General features: G+C 44.2%; 1 protein-coding gene and 1 long non-coding RNA gene across 2 annotated transcripts in view; one reads left to right on the plus strand and one right to left on the minus strand.

Annotated features, from left to right (window-relative positions):
- Positions 1 to 5,096, plus strand: part of lin7b (lin-7 homolog B (C. elegans)) — a 61,876-nt gene extending 56,780 nt beyond the window's left edge. Inside the window, exon 4 of the mRNA XM_036148552.1 lies at positions 4,761 to 5,096. Within this exon, the coding sequence (XP_036004445.1) occupies positions 4,761 to 5,081 (321 nt within the window). The 3' untranslated portion in view covers positions 5,082 to 5,096. The remainder of the gene's footprint in view (positions 1 to 4,760) is intronic.
- LOC118566435 lies at positions 882 to 3,147 on the minus strand. Its single transcript, XR_004933008.1, has 4 exons — positions 2,721 to 3,147; positions 2,460 to 2,543; positions 2,073 to 2,219; positions 882 to 1,803 (listed from the first exon to the last, which is right to left on the minus strand). It is a non-coding gene; the product is annotated as an uncharacterized LOC118566435 (long non-coding RNA).
- Positions 5,097 to 20,326: the final 15,230 nt, after the last annotated feature.

A 20,326-nucleotide genomic window follows, 5' to 3' on the forward strand; every position in this document is an offset into this window, starting at 1 on the left:
AGCCTTTTACAAACAGGACAGTATTTAGTCGTTTCGCAGTTACTCACATGCTTCCCGAGGTTAGGTCTCAGTGTGGGCTGTTTGTGCTTATCAAGGCAGAATGAATTACGACAGATTCGGTTACAATCTGTGCATTGTACAGAGTTGTACCGTTGGAGAGTACATTTTGGATCGAGACAAACTGAACAACGACCCTCGCAGTTATGCCTGTTGATGTTTCGGAAACCGGTAAAGCAGTAGTTGCAAATGTACTTAGAACCTGTGAATGCTGTGAGACTTTTTATTCCATAGTAATGATTTTTGAACAGAAGTAGAAAAAGCGGATTTGAACGATCGGAAAAGTCAGTCTGGAATTTACGAAGCATTGCGTCCTTACCGTCTTTATAGAAAACCACAATTTTCCTGTTGACAATCTTTTCAAATTTCTGCACATCGCTGAAAGTGACGGGGGTTTGCTCTGTGAGGCCCGCTGTGCGTTGCCAAAGTACAGCTTGCTGCACGGCTTGGGCGTCTGTAAAAGCAGGGTTACATAGATGGGCAAGACTGATTGAAAAACAGAGCTGATCAGAACGATTGGCGACGATATACAAATGTTGACGTTTTTTACGAATCAGTTCACAGTCCAATGTTTTTTCGGCTTTACGTTTGACACCTCCATGAGGGTTTCTTACAACCTGAACAATCATTTCTAAGTTGTTTGGATCCGGCAATTCCGCGTTTGACTGCGTTAGCTCCTCTAAAAATTCCAGAAATGCAGGCAGAATTGAATCACGTTCATCATTTACTTGAACGACGGCGTGATGAGAAAATCCTTCTCCGCTCAATTCTAGTTGGATAATATCGCTACGAGAGGCAAGGCGAGCAGCTGACTCTGTGAGCTCTGTGAGAATGTGATACACTTGTGTGTAAAATTCAGCGGGGTTGGGAGCGTCGCCGGCTCGCGAGGCAATGACGTTGAAAGGACGTCTTATTTCTGTAACATTGAAACCTTCTCGCTCTCTCTGAGTTTGTTGGGTATGTTCAGAGCTGTTTACAGCTCGCTCTCCATGACTAGTGCACGGTTGATCTGCTCGATCGAGTGTGGGGAGGTTGGGTGCAATGAGGCTTGGCTGATGAGGCTGGTTGGATGAGGGATTTTGCGAAGCATGATTCAAAGAACCTGAGGGAATATGTTCAACGTTTTCTACAAGACTACCCCCATGTTGCTCATACTGAAGGTTTGTAGGATTAGGGCTAAATGTTTGAGAGAGAGAAACGTTTAATTGATGAATCGCTTGTTCTAACCTGGACGGTGAATGTGGAGCTACATTGAAAGAACCAGGCACATGCTGAACAGGAAGATTTTGAAGGTCATTAACCATTTGTGTGATTTCGTGTAAAGCGTTTGTAACTTGCTGTTGAAACTCTAAGGAATTATTTTCAAGCGAGTATGGTTGAGAGAAAGAATCATTTAATCGTTCGATGGCTCGTTCTACAGATAGTAAACGTTCAAGATCCAAATCTGGACCCTGAGTTCTGAGGGGGGAATTTGGGGTTAGATTGAGAAATTCGGTTGCAGGGTATACAGGGAAATTACGGAGTTCATTCACAGCTTCAACAATTTCATTCAATGCATTTCTCAGTTGCTGGCTACCCATTTTAACAGAGGTCACAATTTAAAAGGTTAACTCTACTGTAGCGTTGAGATCTTGGCGATTTCGTCCATCAGACACTTGCAGCTTCTCAGAAGCTCCTCAGCTCTCCGACTGTAGTAGGTTCCTCTGCGGCCGCAGTATGGAATTTTCTGAATACTCTCCACCGTTTCTGTAATATGAGAAAATAATTATAATTAGGAGAGAATACAACATTGATTTATTATACGAGAAACCAAATTGTAGAAAAATAATAATTATAATAATGATAATAATATTAATAATAATAAGTGATAATAAAAAAAGAAAACAGTCATTGATTTATTTCGTCATACACTAACTGTACATACAGGTTTTTAATAAAGAAGGAGGCTGGGTTTTTTTTAATTCATTTTATTAAAGGAAACATAGTTCTTTGAAAGCTTTGGGATTCAGATTTACCTGTGATAATCTTCCGGGCTTTAATTATTCTGGATAAGTTTTTGTTGATGGCTTCTTGAAACCTCAGGGTGGTAGAATGTAGCTTCACCAAACTGGATAGTTGCCTCTTACGTTTTAAAGAGGGTGTTCCCCTTCTGGCAGTTGGGGCTGCAAAAATAAAAAAATTAAAATAAAAAATAAATAAATAATAATAATATATATATAAATAAGTAAATACAATTAAATAAATGAGTAAAAACCAGCATATAGGTGAAAAGTGAAGAGAGGCTGAGGAGCAGAGGTGTGATTCGAACACACACACACACTCTCACACACACACTTTAAGACTTTAAATAAAGAAAAAATGAATTAATTATTAAATAAAGAAAAAAAACCTGTATTACTAACCCTGTGAAGAGGTTGCTGGCAGATCAGTTTGAGGTGCGTTCGCGGGTTGTATCTCTGCACCTTCAGCAGCGAAAGGGCCTGCTTCTGTTAAGAAAGAAAGACGGAGCTTTTTAATGGAGCGAATTACACGCATACAATGATTGCAGCAGAAATAAACACACACACACACACACACACACACAATGAGAACATGAAACTGGGCTAATTCAGAAAAATAAAATCGATATATAGTTTCAGAGTTATAAAGAATGGTAAACTTACGAGGCGTTGGGTTTACTGGTGGAATCGTTCCTTGTGGTACAACCGTTTGGACCCTGTTGTTTTGCGAGGTGGGCAGTTTTGTTTTTTTATACTGAGAAGGGGTGTGGTTAACGTTGAAGGGGGGAGGTATCGGCTGTTGTGTGGAGGGCGGGTCTAAAAAGCTACCACTTTCTTGATCCTCAAAACATCTCTCCAGTCGCAACAGTTGCAGAACAGCGTTGACATCCGGTCTGCTATCATCTTGTCACACCATGCGTTAAGCAGAAAAATAACCGGAGTTGTTTTATCTTGAGCCTGTCTCGGAGTTGCGCGGAAGAAACCATCGACCGGTAAGCCCCGTTTTTGATTGTCATGTTGGTGAGAAGATCCTATTTGTTGAATCTGTGTCAGTTTCGAATTCCTAAAGTGGGGGAGGGGACCGGAAATGGGGGAGGGGTATGGATTCCGGAAGTGGGGGAAGGGACCGGAAATGGGGGAGGGGTATGGATTCCGGAAGTGGGGGAGGGGACCGGAAATGGGGGAGGGGGGCCGGAAATGGGGAGGGGGCCGGAAATCAAAGGGGGACCGGAAATGATTAGGGTCATAAATCACCCATCGATTAAAAAGTGACAGAAGGTATTATTTTTAATCTTTATTATAGTCTGACTGCTTTTACGGCTGAAACAAAGACTGATTTCCTCCCACCTTAAAGATTGGGTGCGCGTAACGGAATTAAATAATTCAAAATAATCATAATAATACTAATAAAAAAAAATTGGGTATGTATAACGGAGTTAAATAATTATAAATAACTTTAAATGATTACAATAATACTACTAAATAAGGTTGGGTATGCGTAACAGAATTAAATAATTACTATAATATCAATGATAGTAGTAATAATATTATTAATGATATGAATATAAATGAAAATAATAATAATACAATTAATAAAGGAATAATTCATTTAATAATGATTAATGTGGGGGGTGTCACATGAGGGTGTCACATGAGGGGTCATATGGAGGTCACGGTAGGGGTCAATGATAGGGTGTCACATGAGGGTCACGAGCAGGGTCACGTGACAATCATGTGAGTAGGGTCACCTAAAAGGTCAATTAAAAAATAAGCCCCGCCCCTTTTTAATCGCCCCGCCCACTTTTAATCCATCAAAATCGGATTAAAAAGTGACAGAAGGTATACCCCTATTGTTTTTTGATGTGCCTGCTATGTGAGCAGGTTTTCTGTAACAAAGCAATGAAGCCATCGCGGTTACAGGAGCATCTGTCAAAAAAACAAAACGCTATTTGCGTAACACTATTTGTTTTGCAAAACTAACACTGCACATCACCCTGAACACCCCATCTCCTCGTTGAATCATGGTGATGGTGGTGGCATCATGCTGTGAGGGTTCTTCAGCAGGGAAAGAGCAGCCGGTCAGAGTTGATGGGAAGATGAATGGAGCTAAATTCATGACAATCCTGGAAGAAATCCTATAGAGGCTGAGACGACCTGAGACCAGTTTGGAGATTCACCTTCCAGCAGGATAACAATGCTCTACTTTCTGTTGGTCTATTGCATAGAATCCATTGAGGTTTATATGTAAAATGTGATAAAATTGCAGGGGTATGAATACATTTCAAGGTTCTGTAGGTGAGAGTTAGAGCACAGATGAATCAGTGTAAAGCTTGATTTTTCAGCTCAGCTCCTTTATCACCACAGCAGACCAAGAAACACTCTCATTAGTGCATCACTGGGGAACAACACAGATAGCTGAATCTCAACCAGGGGTAGACACGGTCCTGAGCCTGGAGGGATGGAGCATTCCACATTTTGCCTTTCACCTCAAATCATGTAGGCAAAGATTATAATTTTTGCTTCTTTAAATCAGATAGTCATTCCACTATCACACACTACAGCAGTTGTCTTTCATCCATGAAAGACACTCAGTCAACACGGCCTGATTTTGGGCTCAGGAGCAAATGTTGTCAGTCTGCTTCTTCTGGTGATAGTTGATCTAAACAGATCTCTGACCTGTGTTCTCACTTCCTGCCACCTCAGGCCACAGTGGCAGCCTTTGCAGCCAGTGAAGGTCACACCCACCCGAGGGTGGTGAAGTTGCCTAAAACAGAAGAGGGGCTGGGTTTCAACATCATGGGCTGGAAAGAGCAGAACTCCCCCATCTACATCTCCAGAGTTATCCCTGGAGGGGTGGCTGATCGCCAAGGAGGGCTAAAGCGAGGAGATCAGTGCTGGTGTCTATCTCCAGCTGTCAATGGGCGAGAAGCAGGGTACACCCTGGACAGGTCGCCAGTCTATCGCAGAGAATCAAACTATAGAAAGAGAAAGAAAAGAGAAAGAAAATATAAGAGAAACTTTTAATGCAATCCAACAGTCAGCAAAAGTTATAATTTTAATGTTCTTAGTTAAATTGGTTAAAAAGATAATGACATTTTCTGTTTGAAGTCAACCCAAAACTGTATGTGATGATTTATTCCCGTAGCAAAATAAAACATTGCTTTGTGAGCTTTTAAATTACAGATTTCATTTCCTGTAGGAATGTTCAGATAAAATATTTGGCAAATAAATTTGAACAATTACAGTATATGACAGGTCTAATGAACCTGACAAAAACTTTGATTGTTCCTATTTAGAAATGTGGAGCTTAAGCGGGATTTCAGTCTGAAGAGACTCTATTGCCTACCTCCCATCCAATCAGAGACTCATCCGCCTTCGTCGCAAGCCTATCAGCTTTGAACTGGTTCTCCACGAAGCCAATCAGCATCCTGGGTTCATCTTAAAAGAACTCCACATCCTCGTCTCGGCCTTCTGCACAGTGGGCAAGCGGTGGCTGCGCCGTGTCCGGTTTGGACTCTGATGACCGGTTTCAACCCACCTCCATCCCCTTCTCCACCATTGTAGCAAGCTCCGCCTGGCTTTCCTACGGTCCTCCTTCAACATCGTCCCTATCAGAGTGTAATTCCTCCCGGACTCTTATGGAATTCCCTGTCACTCCTTAAAACGGTCCGGCAGAAGACCGCCATGTTGAGCCTGGTTCTGCCAGAGGTTTCTTCCCAAAGGGGAGTTTTTCCTCTCCACTGTCGCTTCATGCTTGCTCATCATGGACAGTTCATGTAAACCTGTGTTTATCAAGTTGGACATCCAGCTCAAACAGATCATCATATGGACTAAACCACCTTCATCTATCTCCACTCCACCACCAGTTTCAGGCGTGGGGGAACATCCCTATTCTCATACGCCTGCTTATGCATATTGAAGTATAATTCAGCGTGAAAGTTTCCTGCCGAGGTCTGAGCGCCAAAGTCCTAAAATATTGTAAAATTTAATTCTTTTAATTGCCTTTTCTATCCTTGTGAGTTTTTCAGATTGAAATAGTGCTATGTTGGAGAAACAGAACTAGTTCATTATTAAAGGTTTTGTCTACTTTGCATTAAAGGCATACTAACTTATGAATAACTGTTCTGCTATAATGGTGTGTTCACACCAAATATGAATGAGGCAGCCTGAGTGGGGGATTTACATATTATCCCTATGCAGAAGGCGTGGTCAGGAGCAAAGCACAACCCACAGTGACCTTCGCAGGAGTTCAAAAATCAGAACTTTTCTGTGAAATCACGTCACATCAAACAATCAGAGACTGTTTTTTGTTGTGGCATACGGTGAAGGAGAAGACAAAGCTTTTTTCCATCAAAAAGAAGATATAAAAATTTATGCTGACATGGGATGAAGTAAGGAATGCTCTTTAGAGGTTTGTGGGTGGCTTTAAAAAAAAGCCATTTTAATTTGGTTCTTAAAAGGGCTGTTAAATGATTTATCATTCATCCTCCTCTTGTAGCTCCAGAGCTGGTCTTCTGTAGCCGGGTGTGGCGCTCTTTCTGCCCAGAGTGTTGCTCTGATTGCTCCCTCTGCCTGGGATCTTGCTCTGAAAATTAAAGATTAACACGACGAGGTAAAACGTTTGAAAACGGTAAAGAGGTAAAATCAATTAACATACATTAAATATATTTTTAAAAATATTTTAGAATTAGTTCAAGCTGGTAAAAATGTCATATAAGGAAGTTGTGTTTTATTCAATAACATTTTTCAATACAATTTTATTTATATAGCGCCAATTCATGAAACATGTCATCTGAAGACACTTTACAAATTCAAATTTAATCAGATTATAGATTGGGTCAGATTATACAGATTGGTCAAAAATGTCCTATATAAGGGAAACCAGTTGATTGCATCAAAGTCCCAACAAGCAGCATTCACTCCTGGAGAAGCGTAGAGCCACAGTGAGAGTCGTCTGCATTGTACATGGCTTTGCAGCAATCCCTCATACTGAGCAAGCATGAAGCGACAGAGACTCCCACAAATATTCAGGGATGAGTCGAGGAGCAGCAGGCCGCTGGGTATAACCACCCAGAGGAGCCAGAAGAAGCAGCAGCAGGGCCATCAGAAGCAAGAGGTCTGTTGTTAGAGATTCAGCTAGTAAATTATGCAAATGTAGGCTATGTTACAATATTAGTTAAAAAAAAACTTTGAAAAAAAATGTCTCTGCACATTTGGCGAGCTCCTCATAAATGTGTTTTGCGCCATGAAATGACGTTTGAGATGTGTGATGTTATCATGTGATTATATCGATTTATCGCCCAGTTCTTGTCAAAAGACTGGTAAATTTCATATTCATAACTAATTATATGAAAACAGCAGTGTTATACTTAATTTGAAGGCTACTCCGCAGTCTTGTTTTCATTTCAATGACATGCCATCTTTTGCAGGAGAGAAAAAAAGACTTTTCCATCCCTCCCTCTGTTATGATTTAGGTTTTTGTTTATTTTGCCTTTTGGACATTTCTGGACTTTTTTTATCAGCCTGTCACCTCTCAACCACCAGTCATCATCCAATCAGCTCTGAGGGATCCAGCCATCACCCAACTGTAGATCATCTCCACCTGTTGCCACTAATTAGTCATCTCGGCTCACCTGTGCACCAGCCTACATATTCCTGCCTCAGCCAACTCATCCTTGCTGGAACATGTCTTCTCTTCTCATCCCATCTTGTCTGGTGTGATGTGCCCTGCCATTACCAGATCCTGTGTGCTCAGCCAGCCGGACTCCTCAGTTAAAAGTGCCTGTGTCTGCGTGCTGCAGTTCTGCCTGTTTCTCCGTGAGTCCCAGTGAGTTTGCTCTGCTCGTTCTGGTGGTTTCCCGGTCTACATTGCCTGTTCTGGTGTTTCATGACCTTCATCATCTGGTCACCTGCTCATACCTGCCTGCCTGCACCTTCAGCCATAACTCATCTGCCAAGTATGTTTCTGCTTGCCTGCCTCAGCTGTCACTACTCATTTTCACAATAAACCTTTTTAAAAGGTAACTCTGATTATCGGGTTCATCAGCAGTAACACCCTCTTCCACCACACCTCCAAGCAACATCCTTTCTTTTCCTGGCATCCAAACTGTAAATAGTTTTAAATGTTTGTTTGGTTTTGTATGTGACTTAAGAATTGGTTATAATAAATCCTTTATAACTAAAGAATTGATCTGTTGCTTCAAGTTCACTGTGTTTATTCTTCACATAATGCCAGGTGGATGGAAAGGTTTTTGAGTAATTGTAAATATTTTACTTTTACAATATTTTAATTAATTACTAGTAGAAAAATATTACAAAAGAAGCCCTGACAAGAGCAACAAAAAGTTGTTGGCATTGTGTTTAATTAATTTCACCATATCTTAAGGTAACCTTGTAATTAGTGACAGTGTTGAATGTAAATGTTGTGATAAACCAGGAGCCAGAGCAGCAGCAGAGTCCAGGCAGCTACTTTCTGCAAACAGGAGGGAGACGGATAAACAACAGAAAAACTAAATACAGATATGTTATAAGGAAGAACTCTGTAGATTTAATTAGTCCAACCGGTTCAGTATTTAGCCAGCTACACAAAATAAATGACTAAGTAAATACAGATACTAAGTAATCAGGCTCTTAGTTTGTTGTGGGTGGCTCCTAAAAGAGCCATTGTGGGTCAGTCCTGTGGAGGACATGACTACTACGTGGGCTGCCATGGCACAGCTCCGTCTTCACAGAGGTAAACCACCAATGCTTCTCTGACATCTGTTGCCTCTCTGGCTGCATAGTTGGCCTCATCCGCCCCACACATGGAAGTGGTTCCTCATGTGTTCCAGCTGGTGCTGCAGTTCATCCTCACCCCCTGCAGGGAGGATGAAGATTTCCATTTCTCACTACTTCCAATCCTGAAAATGCTGCCCCCTGGGGTTGGGTGATGTCCAATTTTGTCCAATTTTATTATATCAAATTAATCGATCTCCCCCCCCCCCCCCCCCCCCCCCCACCCCTTATTTGGTTTCACAAAATGAAATTAAAGAAATTATTTTTAAAACTTGCTTTTTTGTCAAGCATCCATCTGGGAGTTGATCTGAATTCAAAGTGCAACTGAATACAAGCTGTGAAACATGCTTGTAATAAAAGATAGCAGCTCTGCCACTGTAAAAAATAAACATATAACATGTTTGCTGCCAGTGGTTTTACACAATGAGCTAAGATCAGCCTTCACAACACTTGTGTAACATCAAACTAACTTAAAAAAAAATAACACAATCAGTAAAGTTCCTCGTACTATGGTAAAACAAGTTTTCTCTTTACACAATGTTCCAATATATTTTCCTAAGCATATATTCAGCATTGCATGTTGAGTGCTTTGCCAAACTGAAATCCAGATTTTCCAATAATTAAATCTTTAAAAAATTGTAAATTTGAATTCATCGATTAAATTGATTTATCGCCCAGCTCTAGTCAAAAGACTTTGTTAAATTTCAAATTAATAACTAATTATATGAAAACAGCAGTGTTATGCTTAATTTGGAGGCTATTCAGCAGGGTTTTTTTTTTTTTTCATTTCGATGACATGGCATTGTTAATTTAAGAAAATAACTAAATGAGTAAATTAAAGTTCCTTGTACTATGGTAAAACAAGTTTTCTCTTTACACAGTTTTCCAATATATCTTCCTAAGCATATATTCAGCATTGCATGTTATACTCTACATAGAAACCCGAGTTTTCCCCGTTAACCTGAGTTTCCAAGTTTATCTAAGACTTCAGTGTGTTTAACAATCTTTTTGAATGGGAACTGGGTAAATACAACTTATGACCATTACAGTACATTGGATTAGCATTTTACTTAGCGCTGTAAGTTTGAGTGTCATCTCTGAATGTGAATATCATTAGTTTAGTAAAACCAAGTTTGCTGTCACTTACATGCAGATCCTCGGATGTTGCTGACGTATCTCCATCCATTACTTATCGTTGAGGGGTGAATGTCAATACTAAAATGCCAAAATAAACCACACACATGCACAAACAATCAGAGAAAGAGAGAGAATGATTTAAACTGTGAAAAGCACTACAAACATTGAAATACCAGCTAACATCAGAGTTAGCATCGGTTTCGCATCATCATTTTAGCGCCGCAGTAGCTAACGCTAGCATACAGCAGCAACATTGTAACTGCTAACTATATATATATATATATATTAGGGCTGGGCAACGATTAAAATATTTAATCGCGATTAATCGCCCTGATTAATCGCGATTAATCGCGATTAATCGCATTGTATGCGCAAACTCCAAGAATGAATTCAAAAGTAGTGTAAAGAGCACTTTTATTTTAATGTTCTGCTGCCATATGAACAAAAGTGTTGTAACATTTGTAGCACTTATTTTATACTGTATATTTTCAACCCATCTATTGAATTTAGTGCACTAGTTGATCTTTTCTTCATAAGAGAACAGCAAGCACTGCAGCCAAAATATGGCCTTTTTTGACCTGCTGTATATTAGCCAGTCCCTAAGCTTGATGTATCATGAAACTGTTGACCTTTTGGGTTTTGTGGTTTTTATTTTATTATTACAATTAAATAATAATAATAATAATAATAATAATAATAATAATAATAATAATAATAATAATGTTATGTTCAGTGTTTTTTTCGCTAATCCACCTCTTATATATTTCAATCCTTATGTAATTTTGTCTGTGTTGTGTGCACCTGCCTGTTGCTTTAATCCTATAAATTTCCCCATCGTGGGATAAAAAAAGGATTAGCTAATGTTATCTTATCTTAAATAACACTTTTTAATATATGTACTGGGTTCTTTCAAGGTCTTAATTACATGTTATGTGTGGGCTCCAGTAACATCCATCCATCCATCCATCCATCCACTGATCTACCTGGATGTTCCCTGGAGGACTGAAACGCCTCAGTCAGAGACGTCTGTGGGTCTGTCGGGGCAATGAGAGAAGTTTCGTCTCCTCTCTCCGTTTCTGGGGCTCGACGTTTTCATGTTTTTTCACGTGCTTAGATAAATTTGTTGTGTTTCCACTGAAATGAACCGGCTTTTTACAAAACATACAGCTTGATTTCATTTACGGTTTTAAAATAAAGCCAAACGGTGCTACTTCCCCGTTCATGTTTTTTCGCTGCTGCGGTCTCTCTCAGCTGTTTGTGTATTAAGTTTGTGTGAGACCTGAGTGGGCGGGCCAGGCTGAGCCTGCGTGCTGATTGGCTGGCGCCGCTGAGCCATGTACGAGAGGGGAGGGGGGGCGGGAGAATGCTGCCGTGACAGCGCGCTGCAGTCAGCGCGCGTGCTGACTGACACTGACTGAAAGCATGTGAGCAACATGCGTTAATGCGCGATAAAATAAATATCGCCGTTAATAGTCTAATGAATTAACGCGAAATTAACGCGTTAACTTGCCCAGCCCTAATATATATATATATATATATATATATATATATATATATATATATATATATATATATATATATATATATATATATATATATATATATATATATATATATATACATATTCTATTTAATACACATAACTGTAACTGTAAGAACCAAAATGCAATAACTAATGTGCAATTCTATTTAACACACTGGGCAATAATCCTGAAAGAAGTGACTTGCTGCTGCTACACCCGAATATATGTCAATACTCACGCGTATAAGTCACCGTGAATGTACAGAAGACATCCTCTGCCCTATTTCTTTTTATATTTTCTTTTGATCCATGTTATAATGAGGACACACTGTATATATATGATGCACCTCGTCCTACTTGACACCTTCTTCCTATGATTACTGAGCCGATGTGACTTGTGAATTTTTCCAATGTGAGATCAATAAAGCCTTTCTCATTTTATCTTATCTTATCTTATCTATCCCTGAACAATTCGAAGCTACCAAATATGTCATTTTACGGCTGTTTATTCGAAGATAGCACTACTCCATGAGGCATAATTGTGCTTTTTTGGGGGGCAAGAACGGTTGTTAATTCCACTTACCCCACGTACCACAAACGCTGAAGAAGCCTCCGCCACCAACCAGCTTTCAGCCGTCGTCTTCATGATGGATGACGAGCTGTCAGTCAAAGGCTTCCTGACACTACTTCCCATGTGATCGTGTCTGCAAGGCCCGATCAGGAGGAGGCTTACAGAAGAGCTTTGTCTCTGCCCAACCTGTCAAAACACATTTTCCTTTGTGCGAGGAGAAAATCAGTCCGAAGGCAGAGACGCTTTCGTGGGCACAGCCGTCCTCGAGCGCAGCCACTGGATAGGAAATGGTGCACGAGATAGAAAATGGTGCGTGCGGTGAGATCCCGAGCAATTTTCTGTACGTCATAAAGATTAACCAGGTTTGGAGCTTTGCCTGAGTAATCTTTGTTAATATACTTTTCTGAAAAGAAAAGTATATTAACTTGTCATTTTCACACAATAGCTGAGCAATTCAAAGAAATAAGAAGGGGCCAGATCATTAAGTGCTTAAAAAGAAAAGTTTAAAACCTACTCTAAAATGGTCAGGGAGCCACAGTAAAGGGGATAGAAACATGGTTACGTGATCAAGTTTGGAGGTATGAAATGTTGAAGTATAAAAGCTGCACTACAAGTTTCTCAAGTCACATGCGAGACATTAAGCTAAGACAAGAAAACCAATGTCTGGTTGTTAAATCAAATGTTGGGGATTGAATTTCACACCTGTCCATATGGTTGGAATGTACTGAGATGATTTGGCCACATAGTCCTTGATCTGAATCAAATGTCTTTGTCTTGTAAAGATCATTCTTGAAGCAAAACTGTTTTTTTAGAGTAAATCTTTGAATCAACATTTAATTAGAATAGACGAAATGTTTTTAAAGGAAAAACTGGAGCACCCGGCGAAAACCCAAACTGATGGACTCTAGATAAAGAAGTGGTGTTAATTATTTTAAGAAGTCACCTTTGTATTTAAAGGGCACATTTAAAACATCTGATTAGATTAGATGAAAGGTTTTTAAAGGAAAAACCGGAGCGCCCGGTGAAAACCTAAAAAGGTTGGACCCTGTTGGAAGAAGGTCAGACTGGGATTTTAACCCTTGATGTCTTGACCTAAAATTTAGAAAAAAGCTGCGTGTTAAAGTTATTCCTGACGCTATTAGTTAGGTCGATGTTATTGAATGCTAAATCTAAAAGATGGCAGAGACTGTTTGTGCTCTGTAATCTACTGGGAGGTGGAGGATCCTCTCTTTTTCCGGAATAGATTCATAATTCCTGAAAAGCAGCAGCGAAAAGCCGATCTCTGGGGTTTTTCACGGAGGTACCTTTTTAGGCATCTCAATACAGCCCTCTGGACAGGACGTCCAGCTTGGGACAGCACAGCCTTCCACATTTCTTCATCGGAGCTAAACCTATCTTCCAGCTCTTTGCAAACATCCCTAACCAACTGTTTGATGTTTTCGTTGTCCATGGTGAAGATAATGTCGGATGTTTCTTCAGCTTCCTCCTCTGACAAAAGAGCCAAGATCTCTCTCATCTCTTCTGTCTTCAGGGGTCCCCCTCTTTCCTTGGAGCAGTTTAAAACGGCATCCAGTACAAACAAAGTCATGCCTCTCTCTAGTTGATCGCTGTTAGATTCTGGGAATGAATCACTGAATGACGTCTTATTGGCAGCTCTTCTCTGTGTCAGAATCAAGGAATCCGTGTGAGATATTACAGAGATCTGGTCTCCTTCTACATCTTCAGGCTGCTCTGTGAATTCACTTGAAACATTTAGGAAGGAATCCTTGTCATTTTCTGGACTGCAGGGTTCTGGAGACCTGGTTCCTGGGCTTTGGCTCTTGGTCGCTCTGTAAAATATTTGTCCAACCAGGTCATCGATCTCTGAGAGCACGTTGGACACTCTGTCGCCAACACTTATCTGATCTGTTTCTTCCTTTTCAAGCCAAAGAAAGGTCTTTTGGAGAAACTTCATGACCTCATCTTCTGTTGTAGCATAGAAGACTTCAGGGCAAATCTGTATCTGGCCAGAAATGTCTCGTATTTTCTTGCAAGAGATGACTGAGTCAGAAAGAAATCTTCCTTTTCGAGGAACGGGAATTTTATTGTAATGCCCCCTCATGATGTCGGTGTATAATTGATCCGTCAGTTCCTTTGCAAACTCTTTGATCTTGTCATCTAGATGTGGACTGTCCAAAGATTCTGCACACAGCTTTTGAATTTGAGGCGTGATGGACTCATAATCCATGTATTTTTGCTTCACGCCGACATGGTCCACTGACTGGGCTCCTTCCTCCTCTGAAAGTTCAGGAACACATCCAGGACACATCAGGCGCATCATTTCATTTGATGTAGGGCCGCAACGTTTCAGTTTGACCACCTTCGCGTCACAGGATTCCAACATTTTCCTCAGAGAAGCCCCCATGTTGGCAAACTGTGTCTTCACAAATTTAGAAAATTCAGGCTTGCTGGTGATTCGTTGTTTTCCAGCTGAAGCAGTCCTCAGTTTTGATGATAAAACGTTTCTGATATCACCAACAATTTTTTTCAGTTCAAAATGTGGGGCACAGGAACACTTCTGATCTTCCTGTCCAACTAAACTTGCAGACTTACAGTAGTGAAGGTCCTCAAGAATAGTTTGGCTAATTCTTTCTGAAACTTCAATTATTTCTAAAGGATCGATTTCTGAATCTTTGGGATCGGTTGCATCTTTTGCATATTTGTCAATTATGTAAGTGATGTTCTCACTAAGTGAGTCCACAGACAAGAGCGATTTTACATCTGGAGAAAGGCTTTTCTCTGAAGGGTCAAATGAAGTCTGTGGTTTTGGTGGAGGCGTGCTTGAAGTATGCTTTTTTGTGAAAATGCTCCAGTATCTTTCAGCACATCTGGTTCTGGCTCCGTTTATATGTTTTTGGAGACTATCAACTGTGTTGGAAATCATTTTGTTGAAATTTTCCAATTTAGGAAAGTAGCTGATCGCTTTTGCTGCAGGTACCTCAGGAAAAGAGTGGGTTCTTCTGATCTCGTTTGCAATGGAGGTAACTCTTTGAGAGATCTCCTGTTCCATCAGTGTGTTTAACTCCTCGCCGCTCTGGCAGATTTCTGGTGTGAGCCCCAGGCTGGTGGCCATTTCTGATGAAATCAAACTGGTCAAACGCACACGGATGTTCTCATCTGGCATTTCAGTCTGCATGCTGGCCTTCTTTCTCTCTTCAATCTCTGGGACCAGGATTGTTAATGTCTTTCCTACACATTACTGTAGAATGTTGCTAATGATGTCAGCCATCACTCCTCCTACATGTGAGTCCATAACACCCTGGGAGAAGGAGCTCCACTGGGCGGGAGAAATGGTGTTCAAAGGAGGCAATATTATTTCCTCCAAGTTGTCGACTGAGAGGGAGATGTTTCTTTTCTCTAGTTGTTTTTGCTCCTCCATGGTTGAAGTTTGTCTTTGGTTTTCAAAGTATTTAACAAAAGATGCTCTTTCCATAAATGCTCTTCTTGAAATGAGAGCACTCAATTATTATAAAGCGTGTGCTGCTTTTGACGTTGATCACGTCACAATTCCTTATGACGTATGCCCCGCTCGCCCCCGCGACCACTGTCAGTAAGAAATGGGACTATTGCACTCCGGAAGTTAAGGGGGCGCTATTTTCATAATCACTAGTACCTTAAAGAAGCGGAGTTGAGAGGTCCATTGAAAGAAGTAGAGGTTCTTCCACTCGTACACAAAAGAGCTTTTTTATTATGTCTATGCTTCCACTAATGCTCGGCACACGATCCACAATGCAAAACCCACAAAATCAGCAAAAGGTATTTTTACCTTCTTAAAACTTGTTTTCACATAGTAAATCATTTTTTAGATTAGGTTAAAAATATAATTAACAGCTGTAGACAAACGAAAATCGTAATAGGGCTCGGGATCCGCGTTGCATTGTGGGACGTGGCGGCCATATTGACAGCAACGCAACGTTAAAATACCTCTGACATAACGTTGTTGAACGAAGAGACGTAGAAGTAGAGTTGAGAAAGAATAGTTCTATTTCATCCCTACTGACCGCCAGAGGCGGTGCTTCAAGCACTGAATGATCACTCTTGCGCTTGCGCAGGTCGAGAATTAGTATCAACAAAGTCACCTGTGACCTACCGGTGATCAGCGGAAGCCTATATAGGCACGTGACACCGGTAGTTCAGTCCCTTCTCATCTTCTCGCACGCAGGTTTGTTGTGAGCGGTTCCTTCTACAGACACGTGAGTTTTCTCTGTATAACCGCTTTCTCCGTCAGCTCGCTGCCAGTAGCCCCGTGATCGTTTGCGGTCGGAGCTGCGGGCGTGCTCGCCCTCCAGGGGCTGCGTGAGCGACGATTGTGCCTACAGACCTCATTGGGTGAGTCTGTTTCCTTTCATTTTTCTGAACCCCGCGGGTAGCGTCTTGACCCGCCGGTGTTGCTTGAGTTAGCAGCTGGTAGTAGCTGCTCATTTTGTTTACTCACCGGTGGCGTCCTCCGCCCGCGTTGAGTCCTTTTGTTTAACCTGATTTAAACAAGTCGGTTATCGTTCGTTTTTACCTCGCCGGTGGCGAGGTAAAAACTTAATAAACAGTTTGTTACTGTTTACAGTTATCTCATCAGCGGCGTTTTCTGCCCATGTTGAGTTCCTTTGGTTGAACCTGGTCGAAACAGGTCGTTACTGTTTACATTACCTCGCCAGTGGCGTTTTCTGCCCGCGCTGAGTTTTCTTTGGTTGAACCTGATCGAAACAGGTCGTTACTGTTTACACTACCTCGCCAGTGGCGTTTTCTGCCCGCGCTGAGTTTTCTTTGGTTGAACCTGATCGAAACAGGTCGTTACTGTTTACACTACCTCGCCAGTGGCGTTTTCTGCCCGCGCTGAGTTTCTTTGGTTGAACCTGGTCGAAACAGGTCGTTACTGTTTACATTACCTCGCCAGTGGCGTTTTCTGCCCGCGCTGAGTGTTTTTTGGTGAACTAAATTGAAACATCCATTTCACTAGTGGCGATTTCTGCTCGGTCAAGTGGGTGAAGCGGCTCCTGAGTACGGGCTCCATCACTCAGAGATGGAACGTCTTTGTTGTTCCACTTGTTTAGCCCCTTTGCATCCTGAGGATGGCCATGACCTGTGCCCCCCCTTGTCTGGGTGTTGACCACCTCAAGGAGGCGCTTACCGAGGCTGCCTGCCCCAATTGCAGCGTTCTGCCCCATGCGGCGCGGCTGGCCCGGCTGTCCTCAGTCGAGCAGCCTGTTCCCTGGATGGGCTCTCACCAGCAGGAACAGTTGCCCCCTGGCCAGGGGTTATCCTCTAAATGCCCTGCCTCGGACGCTCCACCAATAGCTGGGAAGAAGTCCCGCCATTCGGGGCGGGGGCTGTCCTCTAAAGTGGATCAGTTATCCTCAGAGTTGGCCCAGATGAAGGCTCTACTCCAATCTTTGCGACCTCCCCCTGTTCAGGGATTGGTCTCGTCTCCAGCTACTGAAGAAGCTTCAGTCCTCAATGAGGACGCCCTCTCGCTGGCGGCATCTGACACCCTCTTTCGGGGGGAACCCCAAGCACATAGCCCGCAGGTGTCGGATGTTGAATCCGACATCTCTCTGGGGGGTACGGGAGAGTCGGTGGCAACTGCTATTAAAGCTGCCCTGGCACAGTTGCAGGTGGATTCTCCACAAGTTCAGCCCGCCACCTCTAGCGCCTTTTTCAGACGCCGTGAGGCCGGGATGGCCACCTTTGCTGTACCACCTTCAGAGGAGTACATCAAGGAACTCCACACCTGCTGGTCGGATACTCGGGCTCTTTCTCGCCCGACATCAGACGGAAGAGCTCTTGCCGCGATGCAGGAGGCCCCAAAGTTTGGGTTAGGTCAGATGCCAGCGGTGGAACCTGGCATTGCCTCCCTTATTGTTCCTCCGGAGGAGGCCCTACGAGCTAGCGCCCGCTGTCCACGGCCACAGTGTCGCATTACAGACGATCTGCTCTGCCGAGCCTACGATTCAGGGGCTAGGATGGGGCGTATTGGGAACCCCCTCTCCCATTTGCTGCTAGGCCTGGCATCTTCCCTGGAGGCACGGTCGCTTGACCAGTCCACTCAGGGCATGCTGGATGCCTCTCTCCAGGCCTTTGCCCTGATGTCAAGGGAGCTGGGGCGTACATTGTCCACCCTGGTCCATGCTCGGCGCCAGGTGTGGCTGGCTCAGTCGCCACTCACCGAACCCTGCAGGCGGACACTGCGCGCCTTGCCGGTGGTTCCAGGGGAGCTTTTCGGCTCTGCTGCAGTGGAGGCTCTGGAACGCACTGCCCAGGCTTCTCGCACCAGGCAGCAGCTCGCGGGGCTCCACAGGCGTGACCATCGGCCTGTGAATACTTGGGCGGCTTCTGGCTCAGGATCACGGTCATCCAGTTTACCCGTTGCCCCAACCTTGCCTCGAGGTCCAGCTTCTAGGGTGACTCGAGCCCAGACAGTCCGGGCAGGGGCCCGGGCTTCGCACCCCTTTCGGGCTACGGAACCAGCTCGCCCCCCCTCTAGGCCCCCAAGGGGCCGAGGGACCCGTAGGTGAGGCACTGGGGCCGGCGGTTGGATATTTCATCCCAGGTCAGCTTCTGTACTGGGGCGAATGCACCCCAGATTCTTGGGTACTCTCCACTCTGACCAGGGGATACCGTCTCCAGTTCCACCGCCGGCCCCCGTCTCATGGAGGAGTTCGGATGACCACCATCTGCAACCCTCTGAAAGCACAGGCACTGTCCAGCGAGCTACGTACCTTGCTGGTCAAGGGTGCGATAGTGCCTGTGGACCCCCTGCTGGATCCAGGGGGCTTTTACTCAGTGTATTTTCTGGTCCCCAAAAAGAATGGGAATCTTCATCCGGTGCTGGACCTCAGGGGGCTCAACACCTATCTGAAGGACATGCCCTTCCGCATGCTTACAGCCAAGGGGGTTCTGCAGGCGATCTCCCCAGGCGACTGGTTCACGTCAATCGACCTGAGGGATGCATACTTCCACGTCCCTGTGGCACAGGTTCACTGGCGGTTTCTCCGCTTTGCATTTCAGGGGTGCCATTACCAGTTCAGGGTACTCCCGTTTGGGCTCTCCCTGTCTCCCCGAGTGTTCACCAGGGTGGTGGCAGCAGCTCTGTCCCCCCTGCAGGCACAGGGAATTCGTATACTGCCCTATCTGGACGATTGGCTGATTTGTGCCGCAACCCGCAGTCAGGCGATCAGGGACACCCAGTTGGTGCTCTCCCATGTGCACCGGCTGGGTTTGAAGGTAAATCTGGAGAAGAGCAGCCTCACCCCCTCCCAGGTGACAGTGTTCCTGGGCATTCTCCTGAACTCTGTCTCCATGACCGCCCGTCCTTCTCCCCAGCGGGTGACCAGTATTTTAACTATGTTGCCTGCCTTCCATCGTGGTGCGGCACCACGTTTCTTAGATTATCTGAGCCTCCTGGGCACGCTTACCACTGCTTCCAGTGTGGTTCCACTGGGGCTTCTCTCACTGCGCCCTCTGCAGATGTGGCTGAACAGCCTGGCTCTGGACCCCACCCGTCAGGCACACAGACACAGGAGAATTTGTGTCGCGCCGCACTGTCTGCGGTCTCTGTCCCTGTGGAGGGACGAATCCTACATTGTGGGAGGAGTTCCGCTCGGGCCCCTTCCGTGCCGGAGGGAGGCTGTATATACGGACGCTTCCACTCTGGGTTGGGGCGCAACCTGGCGGGACCACGTGACACAGGGAGTGTGGTCCACACGGGTGCAGAGGGAACACATCAATGCCCTGGAGCTCCGGGCTGTAGCCCTCGCACTCCGGAGTTTTCTTCCGGGACTACGGGGGAAGCATGTGCTGGTCTGGTCAGACAACACCACAGTGGTTTACCACATCAATCACCAGGGTGGGTCCAGGTCCCCGAGACTGCTGTCCCTAACACACCAGCTCCTGGTGTGGGCGTCGTCTCGCCTCACCAGCCTCAGGGCGGCCTATATTCCAGGCTGGCGCAACGGGCCCGCGGACTTCCTCTCCCGCACATCGCCTCTTCCAGGAGAGTGGCGACTCCACCCGGAGGTGGTGGATCACATCTGGGGGACATTCGGCAGAGCAGGCGTGGACCTCTTTGCCTCCAGAGACACGGCCCACTGTCCCCTCTGGTTCTCCCTGTCAGACAGCTCCTGTCCCCTCGGGTGCGATGCGCTGGCCCACGATTGGCCCAGAACTCTCCTCTATGCCTTTCCCCCATTGGGTCTGATTCCCCAGACCCTCCTGCGGGTTCTCCAGGAAGGG

This window comes from Fundulus heteroclitus, chromosome 16, assembly GCF_011125445.2.
Source record: "Fundulus heteroclitus isolate FHET01 chromosome 16, MU-UCD_Fhet_4.1, whole genome shotgun sequence".
NCBI classification, from domain to species: Eukaryota; Metazoa; Chordata; class Actinopteri; order Cyprinodontiformes; family Fundulidae; genus Fundulus; species Fundulus heteroclitus.